This window comes from Manis javanica, chromosome 5 (genome assembly GCF_040802235.1).
Source record: "Manis javanica isolate MJ-LG chromosome 5, MJ_LKY, whole genome shotgun sequence".
Taxonomy (NCBI): Eukaryota; Metazoa; Chordata; class Mammalia; order Pholidota; family Manidae; genus Manis; species Manis javanica.
The window spans coordinates 88,401,312-88,429,264 of NC_133160.1; the positions used below are offsets into that span (position 1 = coordinate 88,401,312).

At 36.4% G+C, this 27,953-nt stretch overlaps 1 protein-coding gene across 11 annotated transcripts; it reads left to right on the plus strand.

Moving 5' to 3' along the window:
• The first annotated feature begins 265 nt into the window (after positions 1-265).
• Positions 266-27,439, plus strand: UBE2D3 (ubiquitin conjugating enzyme E2 D3). Of its 11 annotated transcripts, none has more exons than XM_073237240.1 (9): positions 266-395; positions 1,750-1,913; positions 14,863-14,926; positions 15,013-15,044; positions 20,206-20,283; positions 21,348-21,453; positions 23,598-23,691; positions 24,096-24,145; positions 25,965-27,439. In XM_073237240.1, exons 2-8 carry the CDS (start codon positions 1,890-1,892, stop codon positions 24,142-24,144), a joined length of 447 nt encoding a protein of 148 aa, XP_073093341.1. In that variant the 5' UTR covers positions 266-395; positions 1,750-1,889; the 3' UTR covers position 24,145; positions 25,965-27,439. The 11 variants fall into 11 exon arrangements, with proteins under 11 accessions (XP_073093341.1, XP_017509734.1, XP_017509736.1 ...); XM_017654245.3 differs by having other exon boundaries at positions 327-469; XM_017654247.3 differs by lacking the exon at positions 266-395 and adding an exon at positions 586-763.
• The last annotated feature ends 514 nt before the right edge of the window (positions 27,440-27,953 follow it).

Here is a 27,953-nt window from a genome sequence, read left to right on the forward strand (position 1 = left end):
GCGCTGATTAGCGGTCCGCCCGGCTCTACAGATATGATTGGGGTGCCTCCTCCCACTAGTTAATCAACCCAGATCGGCAGGCTAGTATAATTCGCTCACCTGCTCCACAGGAAACTTCAAAAGTCGAATCAACCAGGACCAAAGGTGCCTAGTAATTAACCTATGGTACCTCCCACCGCACATTCCTTATTGGGCGCGTGAGGGACGTAGGCGTCGGCGCGCGACCTCACTAGCCCGGGGAATTCCATTTCCTCCCTCCCGCCTGCATCAGCATTCATGGGCGGTGCTTCCCGGGCGAAGGCCCGCCTCAGCGCGAGCCGATGCCTCATTGTGTCTCGCGAGAATTTGCGGATTTGGGGGCGGACCCCCACAAGGAAGAGCGCACAAAACTGCCCGTAAGTCATTGCTGAGCTACAGCTCCTGTTAACCAGCCACGAGGTTCTCGCGAGATCCGCCTCCTCAATACCAAGTGAGGAAATTGGGGAACGCTGCTGGGAGGGGCGTGGGGGTCGACCGAGCAGCTGCCGCTTCCATTACCTTCCGCCCATGGTCTCCTTCCGGTTCTCGATGCTTCTCTGAATCTAAGGGTTTCCGCCGCTCGTCTACCCTTCCCCCAGCCCACGACCCGCCTCCGGCCCCCGCCCTCCCAGTCCAACCTCCAATCTGTTTAGTAAGAAGGCGTTGTTCCGAAAAGAAGGAAAAGGGGGTAGCAGATATCCTCGGCCTTGGACGTGGGAAGGAACCCGTTCCCCTTCAGCCTTAGGTCTCGTCTTGTGCTCCCGACGGCGGCGGTGGCGGACTGATACGCGGCGGTGAAGAGGCAGGAGGGGGGGAGGGGCGGAGCGTGGCAGCTGGCAGTAGTTCCGTCAGAGCGGACATCTTGTGGCTGTGTCGTGCGCGTGAGCCCCGTAGGGCTGGGGAGGCACCAGCTGCCGCGCGGGGAGGAGGCCGCGGCCGCAGTTGAGGGAGGCCCCGGCCCCTCTGTACGCGTGGGTGTGGACGGCTAAGGGAAGGGAAGGGGGCCGGCCTACTAGCCGGACGGGGAAGAGGGGAGATAGAGGCCCTGGCGGCTCGAGTGCCTGGCCTGTAGGGTGGGGTGGGGTAGGGTAGGGTAGGCTGGAGGAGCCAGGGCCTCTCCTGCTTGAGGGGAGGGGAATGGGCGCGTCCTCGTGCCGGAGCCGGGGCCTCTGGGACAGCCCCGGCGCGCCGCGGCTGTGGCAGGTCGGGCGCGTGCGGGAGCGCGCTGGAAGGCGGAGTGTACGGTGGCGTCCGGGGCGCCACAGAATAGATCTAGCTGCGGGGACAGTCACGCACATCAGGCCTCTCCTTTATTTCCTTCTTCTCCCCGGCCGCATCTTTGAGCAGAAAGCGAAAGAAGTCCGGAGTCTCTTGTTCCCCCTCCCCCCAGCCTTTCTTTGCCCTAGTGACGCCGGCATAGCGCCGACTAGGCCCCGGCTCCTCCTCTGCCGGGCTCCGGACCCTGCCCCTCACCCACCCCTTTCTCCTCCGCCTCTTCCTCCCACCCCGGTCTCTTCCTTTCGGGAGGCCGGGAAGTCGAACTTGTAGCCACCCCTTCGCTCTTCCAGTCACCCTCGCCCCCTCTTCGGGCTGAAGCACAGCATAGAGGCTGTTGGTGGCTTTGCCACGCCACCCCACCCACCCCGGATCGCGACCGATTTAAGGGACCTGGATTCATCAGGGTCTCTCCGGGGCCTATGCGAGTGCTGATCTGCTCCGTTTTTGCAAAAGGCGCCTGTGTCTGGCAGAGTCGGTGTGAGACGAAGAGACGGTCCTTCCCTGCCGCCCGGATAATCAAGAGTTTTGGCCGGACCCTTGAGCACAACACCGAGAGAGAGAGAGAGAGAGAAGCCAGACGAAAAGCACAGACTATGGCGCTGAAACGGATTAATAAGGTAACCAGTGGGGCTGAAGAGATTGGGGTCGTGGGAGGAAGGAAGGTTCACGCCCGGAGGAAACCATGGGGGTGGAGGGTATAATTATGAAAAGATATATCCTTGGGTTACTTCTTCCATTGGGGGATGGGGAATATGGACATCCTTCATAAAGAAAGGTTTAAAGCTAGGGAGCAGAACACTTGTGGCAAGTGAGGTGTTGACTTGAGTATGTTTCAGTGGAATCGGTGCAGATTAGGGAGGGGGGAGTGGTTTCAGTGCTCAGTTCTGCTGGTAGAACAATTAGTCCCTTTTTGGGGGTCGGAATTGCTGCGACGCTCCAGCAGATGTCATAGTTCCCTATCCTCTGTGTTTGAAAACTTATTTTTAGTTCTAAGATCAGTGCCTTCAAAGAGGAAGACCAGTAGGAAACGTGGGAGAAGATCGTAGAAATCCGTCGGGTTCCGAACTGTATTAGTGGTTGGGGTGGAAGTCTGCCAGCCGAAGAGTGATGAATGAGGCTAGTCGGGAACTCTTAAGTCGACTCTGGGCATATTACACAAGAGTAAGTCAGGTTGGAAGGAGATCGGCTGACAGAAAGTTACCACTTCCTATGTTTTGTACTGAAGGCTTTTCACCCGAAGCTGTTTATCTGAGGCACACCGGGAACTGATGTAAAGCTTTCTGGAAGCTCCTTTCTGGCTGGAGGAGGGGGGTAAGGGGTGCGATAGCCTTTTGCGAGGTTAGATGCACCTATTTTTGCCTCAGCCCATTTAACAATACCTTCGGGGAAAAATGTTTCTCTACTTAAAATGTGGTTTGATAGTAAACTATCCATCTAGGTTGGGGAAAAATGGGATTTTTCGGAGTGAGGGGAACCTCCACCTCCGGTGGTTTAGTCTCATTTTCTTGCTCTAACTTCTATCCCGCATTTTAAGATGGCGGCTGCTTTAACTGGTTCAGGCTCTTTCCGGCATCTCCTTTTGTAATATGAAATAATATTCTTCGTTAAATGTTAACTTGTACTTACGGTTGTACGCTGCTCTAAGACCTGCTCAAGACTTAACTATATTCAAACTCTCAGACTGTAGTTCCCTTTTTTGTAACCTGTGTGTGTTGTGTGTGTGGTGGTTGGTTCTTGCACAATCGAGGGTGGAGTATTTACAGCTAACTTGAAAAAAATGTCATGGAATAAATTCAACTTGACTAAAACTAGGAGACGGAAGAGGTGGTGGGTTGGTTAGAAACTGGTTCTGATAGGTTACTTTTTAAAAAAGTTCTGTGTGGAAAGAATGACAAGGATTTGGCTTTACTGAAATAGACTTGATGTTGCTTAATTTTAATACGTGTGAGTTTTATTTAGCAAAACTGGTATTTTGTGAAAGATGAAAGCTTAGATCTTCCCTCAGTGTATGGATGCTAAAATACTAGATTTTATTTTAGATCATCATTGCATTGTCATTGTGGGCTTACGTGAAATACAAACCTAAATCTTTGTAGTTCTGAGATGATGGACAGGAAGAAAAACTTTCTAGAAGTTGAGACTAAAAATAAAAAGGATTATAAACTGACCACATTGAAGACTAGCAGCACATTGAGAAGCACTATGTTCTGTATAGTTAATACAAAGAATAAAACATTCACTACAACTCAAAACCTTTTAGCTGTGGGAGTTAATTCAGATCACTACGATGTGAAATAATTTCAAATCCATAGCTTTTTATGCATGTGGAACAGACACATGAAGGAAGGTCTCAATTGATTTTTTTTCTTTTGCAGGTGATACCCAGCTGCTGTGACACCACTTTAATGATTTAATAGCTCTAGAGAGGCAATATAATGGTTAAGGGTGTAAACTTTGGAGCAGAAATGCTTCAGCTAGAACTCTAGGACTGGGCAAGTTACCTGTATGCCTTAAAATGAATGTTATATTCAAACAATAAATGGTTGAGTGCCTAGGATGTACCAGACACTATTCTAGATGCTAGAGATGCAGCAATGAACAAAACAAATTTTAAATTCCTAGGAGTTTTTTTGGGGGGGAAGGGGGATTAAATAGGTTAATGTGTGGTTTTGAACAGGCCACTGCACTTGGCATTCAGATTATTACTACTGCTATATTAATATCACTTTTTAATCTTCTAAACCTTACTGAAGAACTTGTGTGGTCTAATACTCTTGTTTCTTGTTAGTACCACATTTTGAAGATTTGTATAATGAAGTTAACACTTTACAAATAGGAAAAACAAGTGTTTATGTGAGACATTGATTGAAGCTATAGAAAATTTTTGACATCCATGTGGTTTTGGTGTTCATCTGTTACTGTCAGAATCAACTTGGTGAAACTTAGGTAAAATAAATGCATTCCAGATCCAAAAGAATTTAGCAGGTGGACCACTCTGATGGAACGAACATGCTCTTTTAGTCACCTCTACTCTAGAAATGAGGTCAAGTTGGCATTGATGTTAGTATGATTTTTCTTGTGTCCTGTACCTATTTTGAATTTATTCTTGTCTGAATTCCCTGCATTCCAAATACTAAGATAATGTCTGTATTCCTCATAGATATTGTATTGAGATGCTTATTGGAATGTTTTAAACATCAGTAATTTGATCAAGCCTTTGAGTTTATTTTCCTAAAGTTTATGTTGTTAAAGTTCATTTGAATATTCCTTAGACCAAGCAGCTTTATCAAACTTTACTTTTTTTTTTTTTTCTGTATTATGTACTTAGACAAGCTGTTCTCTGGTCTTAATGGGTCTATTTATTAAACCAGAGGAATCAAAATTGAGAGCCCAAAAGTGATTAGTACTATATGGGGGCCATAGACAGTTTTATTCTTTCTAATGAAATAACTACATTGCATGTGTTTTGGGGAAGTTTAAGGAGAACTTTACTTTTAAAGCCAAGCCTATAAATAATTCATGCCTGGAGTGTTTGAAGTGTGTCAGACTGCTTGAAAACTGTATTAACTCATTTAATCTTAAAACGACCTAAGGAAGTAGGTATCCTGTTTTTGAGATTAGAAATCTGAGGCATAGAAAGATAACCCAGAGACCTATGACAGAGTTGGGATAAGAACCTAGGCAGTCCACGGCTCCTCACAGTGTTTGTGCTCTTAACCACTATACCGTAGTGGTGTAGTATGGTTTTTGGTATTCAAAAGATTTTCTCTTGCATGTATCATTCTGCTACTAATAATAGCCAGGATGTAGCAACTACTGTGTACCAAATACTGTTTCTAAGCCCTTTATGACTTTCAACTCATGTAATCCTCAAAACAACCCTGTGAAATAGATGATCTTACTCTATTTTATACATGAGGAAACGGGTCCAGAGAGGTTAAGTTACTTGTCTGTTGTCACATAGCTCGTAAATGACTGAGAGTCAAATCAGATAGTGTACCTCAAGCACAGGCTGTTAAACTCCATGCTGTACTGCTGTTTTGAACCATTTCCCATTTTACAATTAGGTTGAATGAATGCTGTGGTTTAACTTTACTTGGGTTCTAACTAATTTGTGAATTAAGGTTTTAGCTAACATAAGTTTTATTAGGTAGTGAATCTCTTTTTGGTCTTCAAGGACTATGGGAACTACGGTGTGCCAACTAATTGCTAGGGGTATCTTAAAACAAAATACCCTTAACCCAAGGGGTCTGTTGGCTGGGTAATCCTGTGTTGTGTCTTGTGTGTGGTTCTAAGATCCTCAAGGCTTATTTATAGTTAGCCAAATTTGTAGGACATTGTGTAACTAAGGGGTGCTGATCACATAATGGCCTGAATTATTTATTTAATTTTAATAAGAGGGATTTACTTTCAACCATCATGCTTATCTGTAATCTCATTTTTGTTATACATATGTAAAGTTAAATATTCTTAATAGCACTGGGGGAAAGTTACTTACAACTAGATACTTCTGTCAAATTATATGTTAGTTCGTGGGTTCAGTACCTTTCGTCATTCATTAAGTCAATTCTTGAGGATTTTCCACAGTATTCTACTATAATATCTTTCTATTACAAAAGAAGGCACTAGATTCCTTACGTTGAGATCAAAATGTCTCATTAAATTATCAAATCCTAGATTAGCTTTTGCATTCTATTACATACGTTACTGTGAATGTGGATTTTGACATGAGTTACATTAAGATACCAAAATATTTAGATACCTTATTTAGATAAGAGTTTTTAAGGAATATAGGTACCTGGGGTCTTACCAGACTTAATGAATCATTTTCTCTGGGCACAGGCAGAATTTTGAAATGTTCCCTGGGTGATTCTGAAACTTCCCTCTGGTTAAGAATCACAGACATGGGGGTAATCATTTAATCAATACTTAACAGAGGTTTTACTGTTTTGCAAGTGGTCTAGTCTCAGGAGGTAAAAAATAAGGAAGCCTGTCATTACACATGAGAATTTCTACTTTGAGTGGAGGAAAAAGCATGTAAACACATGAATAGGGGTTTGTCACTTTACACAGCCTTCCAAGAATATAGGTCAAGTAGGGAAGACATTTAAAGAAACTAAGGAGAATCTTTATCAGATCAGATTTACCCATTTTTGTTAAAGATAGGTTCATCTAAATATCTTCACTGCGTTTTGCAATTATAGTGTGACTTCTATAACTATAATTTGCTTTGCCAAAACAACCCAGAATTTTGAAATTAACGAAAAGGATTTTTCACTCTTTAATTGGAAATTTGTGTTCTTTGGTTTTGCTACTGTAGCAATGATCTTTCAAAATTAAATAGTGTAATTAAGAATAGGTGCATTTAGTGTCTTACTAGCCAATTTACCATGTTACATAAAATTTATCATCAATTTCCTCATCCTTTTGTGGGGAGGGGAAAAGTTAAAAAGTATTTTATACTTTGCCCAAACATCCAGTTTTTAATCTTTTAAGTATACTTTCAATATACTTAGATGATTCAGAGGCCTCTAACCAATTTTTTATAAATGAATTTGTATTTGACCTTCATGATTGACTACTACTTGTTGATTTTCAGGATGGAATACTTGTTCATGTTCATCCTAGCTTTGTTATCATTTCAAAGGTAATACATAATTGGATGTTTTCAACCACTGGACTGCTGTTAATTTTTGCTTTTCACATCTATAAAATGCCCTATTTTTCTTTTAGAAATCAAAGCTTTAGAACCTAAATTTGACTTTCTGTCTTTGCCCGTTTAGATAATGTTTACAAAAGAGAACAGTGTTGAATAACCTTAAGTGACTTACCTTTAATGGTGATATAAAGAAAGAAAATTGTAGTATTCATTCAAGCCATTCTTTGTATCTTTGTCCAATGAATAAGCATAATGTCTCAGCCTCTAATAGCTACTGAACAGGAAGTATCTTGTCAGTGATGTAATGAGGCAAGTCTGCAGCACTTAACCTCTTAATCCTTGGATAAAAGAAACCTTAAAGATTTATCAGAAGAAATTACAAATTCCAAACTAAAATGATTTTAAGGGGCTATTCCTTCCCATTATTAAGTCCTATGACTAGTTCAGATCCTTAAGTCTTGTTGCCAAGCTTCTTTTGAAATAACTTGTAACCATATATTTCTGAGATGTTTCCTATCTTGCTATTTGTATCTGCATTATGGTACATATAAATTTCACGTTAACGTTAATTTTTTAAAGTTCATAGTAAATTTGATCTTAAGAACCATGAGAGTTGTTAGTTCTCTGCCTGATTGGACAATTATTAATTGTTCTGCATTTTGACCTGTATCATTGATTTGAATGTAGGTTATGAAGGATTCTTATCTCAAAATTTCTATAAAGGCGTTTACTCTTGCTTCCCACCTCATACCCTTATCTCATCCCTAAGGTAGTATTTTTTATGTTGTTCAGTATAGGTTTAAGAGGCAAGGAGTCTTTTCATAGTGCTGATTCATACAGTCATACAAATCTTGCCATTATAAGGTAAAATTTTGAAGGAAATAGACTGTTGGATAAAATAAAAAATTACCTTACCTTTCTGTAATTGTATGAGCTTTAAGTTGTCCCAGAAGTGATGATATGATAGGAAGTGTTTGTATACTACTACTGTCATATCATGTGATAATATGCAAGATGGATGGCAGATATTGGGATAACAAATGATTGTAGAACATGGTAATTGTACTCAAGGATAGAATCCATGAACTTGGCATTAAACGGTAATCACCTGTGTTAAATTTTGGCAAGCTTTTGGGAGAATGATGGAACTTGGACAAACTAGAGTAAGTTAGGGAGTTATACTTTTAAAAGCAGGAATAATAGAAACTTTTTGTAAAAACTGACTTGGGATATGTTGATCTGATTCTTAAGCAGTGGCTGTCACTGAAAGTAAGTTTAGCAGAGTGCTAGATAATTATTAGAAGTTGGTCTAATATGTCTGCTCTGTAGTTCCATTATTCATAGTAGTTCTTGTATTTCCAGTTTGTAAGATCTTTGGAGACAGTAACCATTTCTTAAACTTTGCTGTCCTCCCTTAAGGCCTTTAATGTGTGTAATACCTTGGCTTCCTGTTCTTTGTAGTCTATGGTTTAGTCATTTTACCTCATTTGAGAAAGATGTAGCGAGAATGGAGAAGCAAAAAACTGAAATTTAGCACTGTTTGGACTAGCCAGTGCCTCAGCTTTTTCATGTTTTACCTCCAGCAGTCAACTGTCAAAGAGCTCTGTGTCCTGTAATGATTGAAGCAAAGATCATCATCAAGATAAACTATAGGCTTTCTCAAGAGTCCCACAAAATGGATGGTCAAACTCACAACTTTAGTCATAAACCTCCAGAGGAGAACACTCAATGGCTTAATCTGTACTCTTTGGTTGACTCCTTTTCCTGTGAGTCTGTTTAGGTTGTTGAAAGAAAAAGCATTTTTCCCGATGAGAGAAAGTCTAGATTCTCACACCAGCCAAGTGTGTGGTTTCAGGAGAAGCAGTTCAGAGGAAGATGATCTTAAAAGGAGAAAATTGCCTCAAAAGAAGACACGGTGGCAAAGAAATGTCTAAGATTGGTGTGTTTTCTTACGCACAGTGTAGTTTTTAGCTAGTATACTCTTAACTGTATTCCTTCATCCATCATAGTGACTCTTCAGTTGAGGGGAGTCTTTAGCAACTTCATAGTGTGTGCCAGTCTCTCACCAGCTGTCTTCCTACTGCAGTGTTAATAGTGGCCAAGAGCTCACCTGAATAATGTTCTTGGGAGAGACATCGACAGAATGTGAAGACTTTACAGGTCTTGTATTTTAGCTGCTCTTTCTAGTTCTTGCCATTTTCCTCCCTAACTTCCTTTCTAGGAAGCAAAGAGCTAACATTTTCAGTTTTTACACAATTTTTAAAAAATTGATTTTGTTCCTAAAGCCCCTGAAACTTATAGGCTCTAAAATCTTTTCATAAGGTGAAAACCAAAGACAAAATTACTTTTGGAAAATCTTGGAGTAGGTGTTTCAAAGAAAATTGCTTTCCAGTCCAGTAAATACAGTTAACCTCTTGCAGTGGAACAGATAATTGTTAGTTGGCTCTCATTTAAAGGCTGTGTAACTTAAAAAATAGGTACTAGATTGATACTGAGTATAGTAGAGATGCAAACAATGAATAGTTATGGAGAAACTGGTCATAAGAAAACATGAATTTTCTGTATTTTGTTCAATCTTGGGCTTTTATTCCTTGTGTAGAATGGAGAGTTAGATAGGTATAATAGAAATTTTTTTCCTCCAGTTTGTATCTGCATTATGGTACATATAAATTTCACATTAAAGTTAATTTTTTAAAGTTCATAGTAAATTTGATCTTAAGAACCATTGGAGTTGTTGTTAGTTGTCTGCCGAATTGGTTTTTGTATCCAATTCTTTAAATATATCATTTTTGATAGGTACACAACTTGTCTCTCCTACTCAGTCTTTCCTTTCCCCTAGTAAGGGTCTCTCTAAAGTGGAATAAAGCCTACTTCCCTAAGGTGGTTGTAAGGAAAAAATGCTCAATATCTAAGATATTTTTTTTATCCCCAGCGACCAACTTCATATTCTTTCACCTAGATTATCACTATAACTTCCTAATAAAGTTACCTACTCTTCTGTCTCTTACAGTAGGAATTGCTACAATATAGGGATCAGGGTGGTCTGGGATATCCCACAAATTAAGTATAATTTTGTGTGGGCATGTATGTATTTTGGAGGATAGAGGTCAATAATTGGTCGGATTCTCAAATCCTTATCACAAGTAGTGTTACGAACCAGTGTTCTGAAAAGTATAGTTTTATATCATTAGAATTTGAAAACCTTCAAAGTAATACAGTGTTTAAGAGATCCATATCTAGTATGTATAAAAATGTGGAGTATAAATAGCAGAAACTAAGTTTGGGATACCTTTTTTACCCTGTGGGAAAGGAAGGGAGTATGGGGAGTACATGAAAGAGCTTCTGTTATAGCCGCAACATTCGTTCAAATCTGAAGGAAATGTAAAAATGGTGTTTGTCACACGTATGCATGGGTGCTTTTAAGCTATGAATTTTTAAAAATCACTTCTTTTCATCACTGCCAGTACAGAAAACAAATTTGATTTGTCTTACTCCTGCTTAAAATGCATTCCATAAGTTGTTTCCTGTTGCCTTTGGTATAGTCTTTGCCATAATATTCAAGGCTCTCAAAAGATCCAGCCCTGGTTAACCTTTCTGACCACATCTACTAATTGCTCACCTTTACTCTATCATGTCTCTGGTATACCAAACTACAAGCCAAATTTTTATAGGAGTGTACCCTTTCACAAGACTCCTGACTTCGAATAAATTTCACTATTTGGAATGGTTATCCCTTCATCAAGATCCAGCTCAAATATCACTGTTTTAAACCCAGGCAAGTTTAGTTATTTTTCAGAATTCACAAAGCATTTGAATGCCTTTGTTTTATTTAAGCACTTGGGTTGTTAAAACATAATTTTATGTTGCATTGTGCCTGCTTTCTGCTAGCTCAGTCTGGGAGGGGAGGCATTTGTGTTTTATCGTGGTACTTCCAAACTTAACTAACATTCTTGACATCAAAAAGGTGGTCTTCATATAAATGAATAAATGTTTTTGTGGTGGAACTTCAGCTAATAACTAATTATATACACTTTTCATTTTAGAAATAGATTTAAGTGAGCCTCTATTCTGTGATTAGATTGACAGTTAACTCTGTATTAGAACACATGGCTTCTTGCTCCCTCTAATTTAATTTTGAAACTTTGCTTCATTTAGGTTTCATGTGTTTTTCAGAAAGCAAGACTTGAGCATTATGTTATGTTTGGGATAAAATCTATATAATTGGTAATAGGTCCCAATAGCACTCTGCCTAGAAAGGCTCTTAACTCACTCTAATTATCTTTATACCCCTTGGATTTATTAGAAGGAACCTGGAGTAGTTGACAATCAGAGAATAGCTGTAGATAACCAGACCAAACTACAAGAAAGTATAAATAGCAGAAACCAAATGTTGGGATACTCTTTTACCTTGTGGGGGAAGGGAAAGGAATATGGGGAGCATGCAAGAGCTTCAGTTACAGCTGCAGCATTTCAGGGACTGGAGTTGTAAATCTGTGTGCCAAGCCAGCTCCTTACCGACTGTTGTCCAGTATCGTCTCTTTGAGTTAACTGTGTAATTTTAGAGCACATACTTGTCAGCAGCTCTGGTCACATCCTTAAAGCTCCTGATTAGAGAAGGAAGAAGTGTCCCTTTCAGCTTCAGTTCACAAAATCTTGGATAGGGATGACTGGACAGATCCTAATTAAGGTCAGGTCCTGGTTTAGGTTACTGTACAGTACTTTCCTAATAACAGGATGAAGGAACAAAATTCTGTGATTAGCCCTGTCTGTGTAATGGGTGATTGTCAGCCATCAATTAACCAAACACTACAACCCCATGTTGGGAGTAAAGGAAAAGCATTTCATGAATGTAGGGTAAGATGGTTGATAGAGTAGACAAAATATCTGCTACACAGAAAAGCATCTAGATGAAGACTTTTTACTGTGCTTTCTCTTTTTTTTTCCCTTGCTAAGATATACTTATGTTTCTCATTTGCTTATGCTATGGGCATAATAATGTCATGAGATTTTTAACCTTAGAGGTAAGTGCTGACTTGAAAAGCTGTTTTAATCCTTAAAATAACTACTTAGGTCATTTTTCAACATTAAATTAAAGTAGATTTTACCACAAGTTAATTAGCCTAATATTAGATCTTTATTATTTCAGAGGTATCTTGGTCATGGAGAACTTGGAAAATGAGGCATTTAGAAATTGTCTTAGAGTAATAGCATAAAATTATGGGAGTAAAAAGCTGAAATTCAGTGCTAACTAGCTGAAATTAACACCTTCACCCTAAACAAGTGATAATACCAGCATATAAAGGCTTAGTGATTCATAAATATCAGTGTGGAAAGAAAACTTGTTTAAGAAATACTACATTCTTCATAATTAAAAAGTGTTATTTTCAAGTACAATTATCAGTATTTTGCTTTAACATTATTATTGATATTTTGCTAGCCCAACCATCAGTAAGTTGCTTTTTATTTAAAAATAATTGCTAGGTATTTTTCTTGAGGCATTTTAACAAATGGGTTTATTATATACGTGATTTGGGGTAGATGTAAGAAATTCATTCTGGTAATACTTGAAATCAAATGCTTACCAGATATTTTTAGGTAGAACCACATGAAGTAACAGTTTCTGTAGTTAATGGTGAAATACTAGTAATTTCATATAACTCAACCTAACATGATTGTTAAAACTTCATACACAGATATTCTTTGAATTGCTGACCTTGGGTTTTTAATGTATAACATCATGGCCATGTAACTGCTAGATGACCATGTTACAAACAAGTGTAAAGATTAATCACATAGGCAAAAGATTTACAAAAGCTAATGCTATAGTATGTAGCCTATTTATGAAGCAGTTTTGCTTTTAGTAAGCAAATGATTTTAGTGCCTACCCAGGAAATCTTGCTTTCAGGATGGGTGGTCTACAAGTGGTCTGCTTGCTGGAGTACCTAGTACATTATGTAGATGCCACAGTGCTTTTATTCTTCCCTGTAAAAACAGACATTTCTATTTTAGAATGAGTAAATAAGCCTAGGAAATAGTGGATCTAAGATGGATTAAAAGTGAGACTCAATTGCATTTGTAAGTAAGTTTGTATTTGGTTATTAATAGCATTTTTGAAAATTCAGATCATCTGTTCTATGGGAAAGAGGTAGGAGGATGGTTTGGAACAGGTAAGTTTTTAACCTTAAAATAGACCCCCTTTTTTTGACCCTTATGTTCATTAAGAAAAAAGGGAATTAGACTCATAAGCTAGCTTCTGGTTTATATTTTTTTGGTGGGCCAGTTAAACAACAGAACTTGTTACATAAATTCTGGAACATGGAAAAATTCCCTGTTCATATCAGCTATACTATGCTCGATTCTTAACCTACAGCAATATCTGTAGACCTTGAGATGGTATTAAAATAGATTGCCATTAAAACTGGCTGATCATAGGGTGCAAATAATTGCTATATGAGACTTAACCTGGCCTATGAAGAAGTTGTTTTCTCAGATGCTTGATTAATTCAAGTTGCCAGTACATTTCTTTTTTAATGAGAAGCAAAGTAGTTTTCAAATATTTATTTCAGAACCATTTGATTTTTTTTTTTTTTTTTTTTAAGCTAAAACCATTTTAGGTTTCTTTTAACCAGTTGTTTAACTCTGAGATAAGACTTCCTATAATTTCTGGTCAGAATTAAGAGTGGAGTGAATTGCCTCTTGTTCTTATTTATGTTGAACATAATGCTGTATTTACATAGGCAAGCATAAAGGCCTGATCTCATCTTCCATCGTGATAAAATTTTGAACCACGAGAGCTCTGGCTGTCCTAAAGCAGTTGTGGTATATGAGCTTCAGAAGCAAGTTGGCAGTGTGTCAGTACAATTCTTTATTTCTTTCTCCCAGTTTTAATAAGATACAATTGACACACAACATACTAGTTTGAGAGGTACAACATAATGAGATAGATATATGTTTCATATTGATAGATATGTAAATGATTAATACAAAGACAAATTCTGCATTGGTTTTTTTGGATGGTGTGAATTTTGAATGATAATTCCTAAACAGTTGACCATTTCTGAAGTACATTTCGACAATACAATAGAGGCAAGTATTTGCTGTAGTTACCTTCCTGCAATGTTGCATATTCCCTGCCTTTTTCTTAGAAACCCATTATCATCTCATGGGTCTGTAAATCTCTCTAGAGATTTATATATAAACAGGCATATCATCTTTAAAAAAGAAAACTTAGTAAAGAAATAACTTCATTTTCTTACTACATTATTCATTATTTGTTAACGCACAAGTCATTGAAGGGCTAAGTACGTATTTGTTGTAAATACCAAAGTCAGATGGAATTGTGGGAACTGCATGTTTTGCTAAGAGCAAACTCTCTACCTGGTCAGGTAGGTTCTTACAGAGACGTAGTTTTATACAACATAGAGTAAAAAGACAAGGTTAAATTGAGGAAAGGAGATTAAAAGGGGGTACCTACGTAGTCCCCTAAGAGATCTTTGAAGTAGAAAATAAAGGCTTAATACAGAAATAACAGAGGGCTTAATACAGTAGAAATGAGGGCCTCCAAGATGGTCTGAAAGTGCAGCAAATGACAATGTTGAGAACTGCTTTGTTCTTGCAGAAAGTATTTGATAAGAGGACAGCTTTTGTTCACTTAATAAAAATTTCATGTCAATATGTATATACTTTTGTGATCCCTAGCCAAGATGATTATCTCAGTGTGTCCATTAAATAACAGTGTCCTAGGAACTAGATTCCTGCTTTCTCTCTTTTAATAGAATGTATTAGTGTAAATTGTGATGGATATATCCTTTAAAGAAAGGGTGAAAATAACTGGAAGTAGTTGACTCTTTGCTTACTTACGTTTTCTGTTACAGTTGCATGACATACCATTTTCTGTCTTGATGTAGGAACTTAGTGATTTGGCCCGTGACCCTCCAGCACAATGTTCTGCAGGTCCAGTTGGGGATGATAGTAAGTAACACTCAAGTTGACTTTATGGCTAATTCCAAAAAAGTTTATGTATTTTTAGATAATAACAAGAGTTTTTCTTTTTCTAGTGTTTCATTGGCAAGCCACAATTATGGGACCTGTAAGTATTAAGAGTTAAATAAGACTTTGCTTTTAATTGAAAATTCAGCATCGATCTAGATACAATATTTAACTTGCTCTTTAGGTTTATTTTATCATATAGTAATTCTATTTTGGGTGTGCTATAGTTCATACTGCATTTGAAAGAAAGAATAATAAACTAGTCCTTTGTTATGTATACTGTGTCTATCTCTTCAGGTTTTAGAGTTAAAGCATCTCTGACCTCCAAATACTTCTTCAGGTCTAGTTTTTTTCTTAGCTGTGTGTAAAGAAAGCATTGTCAAGAGTCTCCTTAACTGACTCTCGTAGTGTTACTCAAAAGATCTAACTATTCCTATAGCTGTCAAAAATTAGCTTTAATTGTATTATTTTGATAGTTGATATTTTATAAACTTTAGTTTTATGAAAAATTTAAGAATATTTAGATAGAAAGTGGTATTTTGAATACAGCAAAATTCCTTTCTATACCTGGGTAGATAAGAGACTATGCTGGATAATTAGATAATCAGTTAGGGATACTCTCTAATAAGAATTTCACAGAATTAGAATACAGTAAAACATCCTGGGATAAGACTGTATCTTGCACAGTAATTAACATTGTTTCTTATTTGGAAGGCACTTGAGGATTTGTATTCTACATTGTATGTGTGTCCTACTGAATTTTCTGTTTTTTTCCCCTTTTTTGGTGATTTAATTTAAACAAATGGCAATAATTTACTAAGTGAGATGATAGTCAATAAGTAGATGTTTATAATTCTAAAACAATAAATGCGCTTGGAAAAGCTAGCCAGCAGATAGGTTGGATCAACAAGTGTTTGTTCAGTAGTTCTGATTTTGATGACTTGAACCTCTTTTTCTGTCTCAACCAACACAAACCCTATCAATCTTTAGGGATCTTTAAAATCTGGGATTTTCAGCTCATCTTTGATCCACAGGGTGCTTTAGATGTCTCAAAATATTAGCTGTCGGTAGTAATAGTTAGTAATCTAGACTTCTTAATTGGATGGTACATAATAAACCAACTCTTTAAAACCAGTGTGATGTTCTCCTTGACTTTTGAGATTGCACCTTTTAACTGTTCTTTCCAAAAGGTAAGGAATATACCTGTAATAAATCAAAGTGTAGCATTAATGAATGTTTATGCTAATAATTTTCCAGAGAATAGTAAATACAAAATTGCATATTCTGCTGTTCTTTAGCTGTTTAATTTGCTTTCATTTTCAGGGAACATTTCATTTATTTTATATGTAATTCAGACTATGGCTATTTCTTCAAAAGATTTTTTTTTTCCAGCTATTCCCTTATTAACAAAAACAAAAACATTTATACAACAAGCAATTTTGCTTTGGTAGCATTTCCTGAAACAGACTTATATTCTAAGGGTTAATTTTCACTATTGGAGAATCTCAGGAAGGCATCAGATATTATAAAAATCCACCCAAAATACAGGTTTTACTGTGTTCTTTGTAAGTTAGCGCCTAACTTTAGATAGTGGGGTCATCAATGAAATAACTTGAGTTATTTTGGCTTTTGATTGCATCTTTGTGGGAAAAAAAATGGTTTGATGAGAGAAATACTATTTTTTTCATATGTGGCATGCAGGTGTAACCTAAGACAAATAGGGCCAGTGGTAGCATAACAACCCATAAATTGCACCTTTGCTGGGAGAACAAAAATAATAACGCACATTACTTTAGCTTTGGAGTACTCTGCGGGTCACAGTTAAAGTGAGAGTAGTGCCACAGAACTAAAAATTCCTGACTTGCTAAGGAATGAAACATCAAATTTAAGGTTCAATACAGAGAAGTAACTATTGAATTTTAGTGGGTTTCAGTCAAGAAATGCTCTTGGTCATTAAAGTTAGGAGGCGAAAGTGCTTGGTTGTAATAACCATATGTGCTGGCTTATTTCTGAAGGTACAATAGTTTGGGCACACAAATACTGTTAAAAAACCAAACCTTTGAAAGAATTGACAGAGCATTGCTAGTTAATTTAAACATAGGTTTTTTTATACTTTGTTATTTAAGGACAATTCCCATTAAGAATTGATGCAGTACAGAGATATTAACTTACCTATTCTGAGACTTAAATACTTGATTTTTCTTTATGGCACTGGCAGAAAGAGTTATTTTGTAAAATTATTTGAAGAACCACACTGACTTCCACATAATCTGTGATAGAGAGAGCCATAGAAGAAAGTATCATGCTTGTGAATAATGGAACCTTTGGCAGCCTGAGCAGAATTTGCTATAAAAACCATCTGAAGTACAATAATTGGCCTCTAGTTCATTGTTTTATTGGACCGTAGTGGTTGTTTTTTCAAGTTAAATGTATTATGTCATTTCCTGCAGAGGGGCTTATGATACATGAAAACTCTTCCTTCAGTGCCTTATTTTTTTAAGGTGCTTGGTAGTCTAGTGAAAAGGGGAAATTATATGTGAATAAGTTATGTTAGGTAATAGTAACTGTACAGGAAGAGGTATAAAAGAAGGGCTGCCAGCAGACTGGACTAAAGGAAAGGCTGTATTATGTATCTTTAAGGGCATTTAAGCTTAAGATAGATGCTACAGTCTATATAATATAGAGAAAAAGGAGGTGTGAAACATACCTATTTTATGTACAATTATTCTGGAGAAGAGGTGGAAGATGACACAAAATAGATTGATGGGAACCATATTATAAAGCTCCTTGTGTGCTTAGGAGTTTGAACTGTATCTTGAAAGCTATGCTAGATTTCAAGCAGGGGAGTAACTTCTATCTTTAAAGGACAAGTTCAGCATTAGTGAGGAATAAATGGAAAAAGGCCAAGGTGAAGGCAGAAATGAGCCATTGCCATAGTATAGACAAAGTAAGATCTTAACTAAGGTGGTAGTGGCAGTGGGTCATGAAGAGGAGGCTAGTTAAGAGATTTTAAGGATCTTTAAGATTTGTAACTACTAAGAGAAAAGGTGAATCCTGATTTGGGGCTTTATTATTGTGGTTTGACTTTCTGACACATGAGATACCCAAGTAGAAGTACTCATAGATACTTGAATATATTTCCTGAAATGAATAACTACAGTAGGGAAAGACTCAAGAGTTACCAAAATAAGTATACGGGTTAGGAGATAGAAGCTGAAGATAGCCTGGTAGGAATACCGACATTACTGGTTTTGTCATAAGGAGTACAGACACTGAGAAGGGAGTGACTTTGATAAAGCAACACTGGGGTAGGTTTTTAAGGAATAGATTTAACAAGTTCTTTTTTTTTAAGATTTGGGTCAATTTTAATTTGATATTGGTCAAAGTGTTCCTTTTTGTTTTTCTGTTTGCTAGCAATTTATAGTAAATTTTGATAAAAAGCCTCAAATTTCTTAGATGGCATAGTTTGACTATCTCTGGACCTACTGATGCCTATTTCTGCATTTTGTGGTTTTACCAGTTTTTCTTTGATTTGCTGGAATTTTAGTGTTCAGTTGTAACATTGAAATATTCTCATCCCATAAGTCCTTTTTTTTTTGAACAAGTGAAACAAAATTTGGTTTTGTCTAAATACCATCGTTAGATTGCCTTTATTCAGAAGCAGTCAGATCTAACAGCAATTGATTACATGAAACTTGGGATGAAAGCTTAAACAGAACCTTTATAGTTAGGTTTTATAAAAACTTGAACTATTTAGGCTTACCCTTAAATTGGCTAATTGTATGCAATATAAACACATTTTTAGTACTAGCCTATATCATAAAATTAAATGCTGTTTGATGCGTCTGATCCCTGCTAATGTAATGTTAGCAAAGATCATTAGCTAACTTAATAAATTCAGATCACTTTTCAGGTGCTTGCTTTATTTTTTCCATACTTCTCAGATGCTACTTACCAGTCTCAGTGTTTTTTAATTAAAATTTTGCAGAAAATATGGAAAAGAGGATCTTTGGAATAGGAAGGACTTAATTTAAATTGTAGCTCTTCCATTTACCTACGTATAGGTTTCTTTGAACTTGATCGGTAAAATCATCCTTTTACTTTTTAACCCTCACAACCCTGTTGATTTTTCGTAGTATCTGTAATATTTCATTGCATGTTTCTTTATAGGACTGTAAGCCCATCAAAATAATAAATTGTTCTCTCTGGCCCTTACTTCTATATTTCTAATATGTAGAAAGGAGTCAGATTAATTCAACTAGTGCTCAGTTATTTTACAGAGGGCTGGGGGTTAAAAGCTATATTAAAATGTCAGTCCTACAAATTATAAAGGTTTTTATTTGCCTGACATCCAGAATGGGCATAGTGAAAGGCTCCTATAAGCACTTTATATATACTCTCTAATGCACAGGAATGGATGTTGGTAATGATTCAGTTACTGTAAATGTTCAAAACACATCTTCAGGTTGCATACCCAGAAGCAGTTAAGAAATTTCACATTTTCTTTACCTTATAAATCACTCTTTCATCATCACTCCTTGATCCATTCATTGATCAGAGGTCTTCGTGAGAAATAGGTTTCAATCTTGGTTCTGTTATATACCATGTGTATACTTGAGTTACTACTTTTAAGACCCATTTTATTCATCTATAAAATGGGAGCAGTGATACTATTTGTCTGGTATTGGTGAAGTTAAATGCTAAAATCTTAGGAAGTAATTTTTCCCAAATGTTACTTGTTTTAAAACTGTTTTGTTGCTGTTCCATTTCTCTTAATGAAGGTGGTGGTATGTTACCTCCAGTAGCTAACATTTTGGTTTGCCAGTGGCCAGAAAGCCTTGTTGAGGTACAGAGTCATTTGTGTTGTATACATGGTTTTATTAGAAGAAATATTCTACAAATGTGTAAGATACTTACTTTCAAATTATAGTTCAATACATAATACTGTTTATAGAATTTGTTGTTAAGTGTACTTTTTGAGAATCAATCTAGAACACTTGTGCTTCTAGATAATTATTAAAATTCTTTGGTGACTTATGTAAAATGGGATCTAAGTAAATTAGGGTTCATTGTTCTATAGTAGTAAATTTTGATTTTTTTCATTAATACAAACTGAGTTGTGTAATAATTGACATTGTAGTATAGAAGATAGGTAATTTTAGTTGATAAAAAGAAGTGCTTCAACAATAGAAATGTTATATGGGTTAAGTTTAGCAATAATATTTTAAATATTGGAGTTAATCATATTTTTCTTTTCACAGAATGACAGCCCATATCAAGGCGGTGTATTCTTTTTGACAATTCATTTTCCTACAGACTACCCCTTCAAACCACCTAAGGCAAGTATTTTCTCCCAAAATGTTAGTATAGATTTATGCTTTATTTCAGAAGAATAGAGTGTCTTAGAAATTAGGGTTCTACGTAATTAAGGCTAAGTTTTCTGTGTGTGTGTGTGTGTGGAGTGGCTGGTTAGTAAATGCTGACTCAGCAATTAGTTAAAAGAAGAGCTAGACCTGGGTTTGAACTTTGTAAATGGAAATAAGAATTAATTGCCTTATCCTAAATGTTGTAAGGCTCCAGTATACTATGTGGAGACTTTTTTCCCTTTCCTGTACTTACACAGATACGGATTATTATAGTGTCTTATAATAGTAAGCTTCAAAATGTTGATGTTCAGTAAGTTGCAAATAGTGCTGCAACTTAATTTGTGTTTGGGTATAGACAGACTAATGATTTTGGGGGTTGAGTTTGCATACATAACTGAATAAAGCTATAAAACTTAGTTTATGCATTGATCCTACTTTTCGATATGAAAAGCATGTACTCCTAGACTTCTAATAGCAACAAAAATTCAACATACGTAGAACATTGCCAGTTGACTGTAGCCCTCTTTGCAGTTTTGTTAAAGGTACAACAGAACAGTTTACCTGAAACTTTTGTGATACTCAAATTTATGTACAGTGGGAATGAAGACTCAAATACATACCTTTGCAACTTGATAACCTTTAAATAAGCTGATCCAAAAACTGGGTTACGTTCAGGTGTTCCTTGTTTTTAATGAATGTTACATACCCATCAAATTGCTGTTTGACACTCACAACATGGTAGAGCCAAAGTTAACCTTCAGAGCATCCCACCTTATCATTAATAATAAAATTATGCTCCCAAATTGTATTTTCCATCTTAATTTTTAAAAGGGAGTCCCCGGGGGATCTTGGTCAGGATATAAAAACCAGTTTCTGTAATTTTTAGCCCTTTTATGTGTGTGTATTAGGTTTTGGCCATTTGATTTTTAAGGATTGTGACAGTATTTTAAGCCTTGATATTAAGTCATCTACTTAAGTTTAGGATGTTTGTTTTTATTTGGCGGGAAAAATACCTAAAGGTTTTTTATTTATTTTAGGTTGCATTTACAACAAGAATTTATCATCCAAATATTAACAGTAATGGCAGCATTTGTCTCGATATTCTAAGATCACAGTGGTCTCCTGCTTTAACTATTTCTAAAGGTAAAATACTATCAGAGAAGTAGTCTTTAGCTGCTTCAATTTTCTAATAAAGTAGTTTCATTTGGGGGCCTACTTAACTGGGTCTTTATTACAATATTTTGGTAAGAGGTGGGGAAGGAATAAGAGGTTATATCATTTTTGCTTTTAGCACTGATGAAAGAAATTTTTGTAGGAAGAAGTTAAAATTCAAATTAGAGTGTTAGGAGCATTGTATGCAGATAGTAATAGCAGAGTTGATTTTAATAAATTTCTGTGGTATTTCTCAATCCCAAGCCACTCTCACATACATCTCACTCACTTTTTGCCTTTTAATGAACATGGTATATATACCTAAATATACCTTTTAAATCTTGAGGTTTTCATTGTAGGAAAATTCTGGTCTTTGCTTTCCTATGTTATTTTTAGATAAAAAGCCTTTTTAAAAGCTTTTAGTTAGGTGATATGTGAACATAGTGTGTAAGTTGTTCCTATCTAATAGTCTGAAATAGAGGCTTGGAAATGTTTCCTGATCAGTTATGGACTTCTACTTTTAATAGGGATCCATTATGTGACATATGTATTAGGTTGTCCAATCTCCACATGAATATCCCAGATGGAGACGGAGTTTCTCCCCATCTTTTCTCCTTTTTGAATGACTGGTGATTTTTATGTCACTTCTACTTAAAAATAAAATTGCCTACCACAAATCTACTTAATAGGAAAGAAGTCTGCCTTCCAATAACTTTTAGTGTTATCTGATAGTGGTTTAGCTTTCCTTAAGTACACTAAATAGGTTTTTAATGTTAGTTGTGACGTTGTTTCAGATATTTGAGGAAAGAGCTGATTCTAGCATTCTCATTTTCTGGCTGAATAATTAATGCAGCATTCCTCAAATTATTTCTTGGGATAGTTAGTAGTATTTTACCAAAAAACATTTTTGGTTTTTTTTATGAGTATGGTAAATGCAAAGTAAAAACAGGTTGGGGTTTTTTTTTGTTGTTGTTTGTTTTTTCAGACAGGCCATCATAAAATCTTCCATATGCTTGAACAGTGCATTTGAGTCTCCTAAAGGGTTGGTGTAGCATTTCCCATACTTGACCTAGAACTCACTTTTTGGGGTGAGAAAGAAAACCAATTTAGGTGAATACTGTGATAATTCTTTCGAGTGTGACATAATTTTAGAATTATTTTTCACCCTCTTGGATATATTCCAGTTTTCTTTCAAATCAGGCTGCCTTAACACCAGATACATACAAGATAACTTAATAACTAGGTTCCAAGTTTTTTACCATTGCTGGGAATGCCCTGTAATACCAAACGCTGTGTTTCTGTAAATGTGAAATTGGGTTTAAGGTCTGCCACACTGTGCTTGGGTCCAAAATTTTATTTTCCATAATAATATATTACATTCATGTCTTTTTTATGGTATAGCTTTGTCTTCATCTGAAGACGGTCATAACCATTTTAAGCTTTTCTATCTTAGAATTTTATAACACTTCCCTTGCACACTCTCTGGCATATAACAGGCATTCAAGATGAATTAGATGTATGCTACTCTATGATAGTTGGCATCTTCTAAGTTGATATGTTGAACAGGTCAGGATGAAAGCTAGAGTAGATGGCTTACTTAGAAATAGATCTTAGTGATATGACCTCTGCCTTATAAATTCAAGGAGATAGAACATATATGTTCAGTGGAGCAGCTAGAAGTTTTTTGAAACCCTGAAGGCAGGTCAGAGAATGGTTTCTACACCATGCCTAACTAACAGTAGTAGTGCGTGGATATTCCCCAAATGTGAAAATATTTTGTTTTTACCTGCTCAGAATACCAAGAAACTTAAGTTACTTAAATTTTGATGCCACTTCTTGAAAATAATAATAAACTAGTGTGGCATCATTGGACTATCTCTGAAATTCTGAATTTGGCAATATTCTTATAACTAGTCACTGTTAAACTTGATGTCAACAAAGCTCTGTTTTTAGCATTCCCTATTTACAGGGAGCTTGTCTCCTGTGAAGTAGAAGCTCTGTAAAGCTTTGTCTCATTCAGATAAAGATATAAACTGATAAAAATCTTTTGATGATTGCAGTTTATAGTACATGTTTTTAAATATACTTTTATTTATCCAAATTCCCAGTGCTGAGTAATATTTGTTTTCTTGCAGTTCTTTTATCCATTTGTTCACTGCTATGTGATCCAAACCCAGATGACCCCCTAGTGCCAGAGATTGCACGGATCTATAAGACAGACAGAGATAAGTAAGTATGTAGTAGTTGAAGGAAGTAATATAGAGTGACTCTTCTTAATGAAGTAGGCCTATTCTCTGCTTTAAGTTGTGGCAGTGCCAAGATAACTTGATGCTTATTTCTGGTAAGATAATCTGAAATGTACAGAAAGCTCATTATTCATACGTGATTGTTTTTAAAATTACTAGGTTTTAGTTTATGTGACGGTGAACAGCCCTTCTAAAATATTTTTCTATCATGTTCAGTGCTTTGTCACTTTAATTTTGGGGGGACTTTCCACCTCAATTAATGTCTTTAAATAAAAATATATTAGTATTGTTTAAAGTTGGTCTAAATTTCTCGTATTTGTATTATCTTTACGACTTCATTATAACTTTGTATGTTGTAATTAATGCCAAGTATACTTGTTCAATTAGGTACAATAGGTTAGCAAGAGAGTGGACAGAGAAATACGCTATGTTGTAGGGTAAGAGGATCTCACTCTATGGTGCGCTTATTCATGGTATTGCCAGCACTTGAGTGCTGCATGCTTTAAAGCATTGTATTAACTAACAAAAGGTAACAGATCTGGTAGTTTTCTGAAAACTGTACATTTAACTGCTTAATCTCTGTTTAGTGTGAAAGTATTCCTAGTAGTCATCATTGCTTGAAAGTATTTTTGCATGGCAAAGCAGTTAATATAGTGCTAGTAAGAGATAGAAACTTAAGTAGTATCTTTCAAACCACCATGTTTAAATTGTAAATCTGCTACATTTTAAACTTCATACCGATACTGTATGGAATGTGATGATTTAGTTCAAATTTTGCTAAGAGACAATAATGTAAGGGAAGAACACATCTAGTTAAGCCTCAGCATCTAAACTAAATGTTCATTACTGACAAGCATGCATTGGTGTCAGCGATATTTTGTGGCTCCCAGTATGCTAATTGAAACCTTTTGTTTTAAAGTGCTGGCTTTTTCAAAACTGAAGGCACAAAATAGCAGACTCTCAGACACTGACAAAGGACTAATAGTTACCAAAGGGGTGGGGTTGGGGAGGGAGGGAGAAGGGGATTAAGGGGCACTATAATTAACACTCACAATATAGGTAGGTCACGGGAGGGGAGTACAGTACAGAGAAGACAAGTAATGATTCTATAACATCTTTCACTGAGGGACAGTGACCACAATAGAGGGGATGAGGACTTGATAACACGGGTAAGTGTTGAAACCACTGTGTTGTTTCTGTGAAGCCATCATGAGATTGTATATCAATGATACTTAAATAAAAAAATAAAGTGCTCACATTTTGAGAAGGTATCCTTAAATGAGGTGACCATGAATTGGTAGAAAGAATTTCTGTGAAAATTTAGAAAAGTGGTTGAACCATGCTTAGTTCATCTGAAATGAAGCTAGTTAGTATATTATAAAGTTCAAGCTAAATAATCTAAAAGGTCATCACTATTTTTTTGTTGGTAAGTAACCTATGGCATTGTGTATTACAGGGAGAAAGCAATAGCACTGATCATTATTGGTGATCTTTCTCAGTAATAAGGAACCTTGCTTATGTGTGAATTACTTGTTGATCTTAAAGATGCTCCAAGTTGTACTGGAGATTGCCTTTCATCATGTCTGAAGTGGGGCTTGTACATAAACTCCTGTTACACACATTTTTGAAGTAACACAAGTGGTTCTAATTAACACCATTCATATCCACCCCCTCTTGAAAACTGATCTTTTACCACCCCCACACCCCTCTATGTCTTAATCTTCTACCAGTGCCTAAGTCTTAAAGATATTTTCTGGTGTTACCCAGAGTCAAGTAACTTATCGAAGTCTAGGGTTCAGGTAAATGTCTAGTTAATTGTTTGGTTCCAGCCTTAATGAAAATTGCTTATAGGTGTATAGAATGTATGTGCTGTTCTGACATAGTTCATGAGGAACTGTAAAACCATTTTTTAAATGTTAAAATTTGTTGAAATGGCTACTAACTGTAGAATTTCTCATAGAAATTAACTCAATGATAGGGGAGAGAAAGGTCTTTGATTTTATTAGCCTCTACAATCTCAATGCCTCTTTATTACATTTATTAAAACATCTTTCAGTGTACATGGAACATGGCATTGAAAGTATAAGGTTCCACTTGCCCACATTGCTTTGAACCAATGCTGTTTTCCCCTATTGGCTTTATTCTAATCATAGCCATTAGAGATGACTCCATGATGAGTCTGCAGGTAAAATAGAAATCTTCCTTTAAGTATTAAAAATTCTTAAACTTTTAAAATAACATCTTCTTTATTTACAGGTACAACAGAATATCTCGGGAATGGACTCAGAAGTATGCCATGTGATGCTACCTTAAAGTCAGAATAACCTGCATTATAGCTGGAATAAACTTTAAATTACTGTTCCTTTTTTGATTTTCTTATCCGGCTGCTCCCCTATCAGACCTCATCTTTTTTAATTTTATTTTTTGTTTACCTCCCTCCATTCATTCACATGCTCATCTGAGAAGACTTACTAAGTTCTTCCAGCTTTGGACAATAACTGCTTTTAGAAACTGTAAAGTAGTTACAAGAGAACAGTTGCCCAAGATTCAGAATTTTTTAAAAAAATGGAGCATGTGTATTATGTGGCCAATGTCTTCACTCTAACTTGGTTATGAGACTAAATCCATTCCTCACTGCTCTAACATGCTGAAGAACTCACCTGAGGGGGAGGGAGATGGATGCTCAGTTGTCACATCAAAGGAAGCAGCATTACTCTAGCATCCATTCTTGTTTAAGCCTTCCACTGTTAGAGATTTGAGGTTACGTGATATACTATATGCTCATAACTGATGTGGCTGGAGAATTGGTATTGAATTCATAGCATCAGCAGAACAGAAAATGTGATGTATCTTATGCATGTCAATAAAGGAATGACCTGTTCTTGTTCTACAGAGAATGGAAATTGGAAGTCAAACACCCTTTGTATTCCAAAATAGAGTCTCAAAACATTTTGTAATTTTCATTTAAATTGTTAGGAGGCTTGGAGCTATTAGTTAATCTATCTTCCAATACACTGTTTAATATAGCACTGAATAAATGATGCAAGTTGTCAATGGATGAGTGATCAACTAATAGCTCTGCTAGTAATTGATTTATTTTTCTTCAATAAAGTTGCATAAACCAATGAGTTAGCTGCCTGAATTAATCAGTATGGGAAACAATCTTTTGTAAATGCAAAGCTGTTTTTGTATATACTGTTGGGATTTGCTTCATTGTTTGGCATCAAATGATGATGTAAAGTTCAAAAGAGTGAATATTTTGCCATGTTCAGTTAAAAGTGCACAGTCTGTTACAGGTTGACACATTGATTGACCTGATTTATGCAGAATTAATAAGCTATTCAAATAGTGTAGCTTTAGTATGCTGCACATGATACTGGCAGCCCTGGAGTTCATAGGTGGACTTGGGACCCAGCAGTTTTGAAACATGTAATACGGAGTTTAAGAAATTTATTTTCCAGGTGCAACCCCCATCTAACTAAATTTTTTCTTTGCCTTGTACACTTGACAGCTGGAAAAACCATAACATGGGAGTAATGGTCAAATTTACAAAATAAAGTACTGTTTTGGTGTGGGAGTTGTCATAAGGCTGTGTTGAAGTGACTTAACTGTGGGATATTGGGTATCCATTGAAATGGATTTGTTCAGCCATTTACATTAATGAGCATTTAAATGCAACATATCATTTCAGGTGACAACATGAATGAATAAAAGTCAATGCTATTGGATTATTTTTGTTTGACAAGTGCTATCTGTGCCACTGACTTCTGTAGTAACAAGGGCATTATCATTCTTCACTTTAATTTTAATCCTATAGTTTTTCTTTCTAGTTTGATTTGCCCATTACTTTCTTGCAGTCCTGTATTTGATTTCTAGGACATCTGTGACTTCTCCACATCCACATTTTGCACTGCTAACACTTATGTGCAATCTTACTCCTTGTCTGCACACAGATGTGGAAAGCTAGTTATAAAATAAATGTTAAAGCTTGATTTTTATAAACATTTTAATACGTAGTTTGGACATGGTTTATTGACTTCAGGTTCTCTAAACAAAGTGAAACGCATGCCTTCTGAAGATGTATGTTCTTTCTGGCTTTGTTCATTTTGTAATAAGCATTTCATTGAGAAATACCAAGCAATACAATTTTCCGATGAGTGAATTTTCTTAATTTTATCTTTCACTTTAAAAATGACTCTTAAGGGTAGCTGCCATACTGTTGAAACTATTTTGGATTCAAATTAC

Bases quoted from the DNA above. Each gene is read 5' to 3' on its own strand.
- UBE2D3 (XM_073237237.1), top strand. From the start codon at position 1,716: ATGCGAGTGCTGATCTGCTCCGTTTTTGCAAAAGGCGCCTGTGTCTGG. The intron at 14,927-15,012 runs GTAAGTAACACT...TTCTTTTTCTAG, and splicing joins AGGTCCAGTTGGGGATGATA to TGTTTCATTGGCAAGCCACA. The intron at 20,284-21,347 runs GCAAGTATTTTC...TATTTATTTTAG, and splicing joins ACCCCTTCAAACCACCTAAG to GTTGCATTTACAACAAGAAT.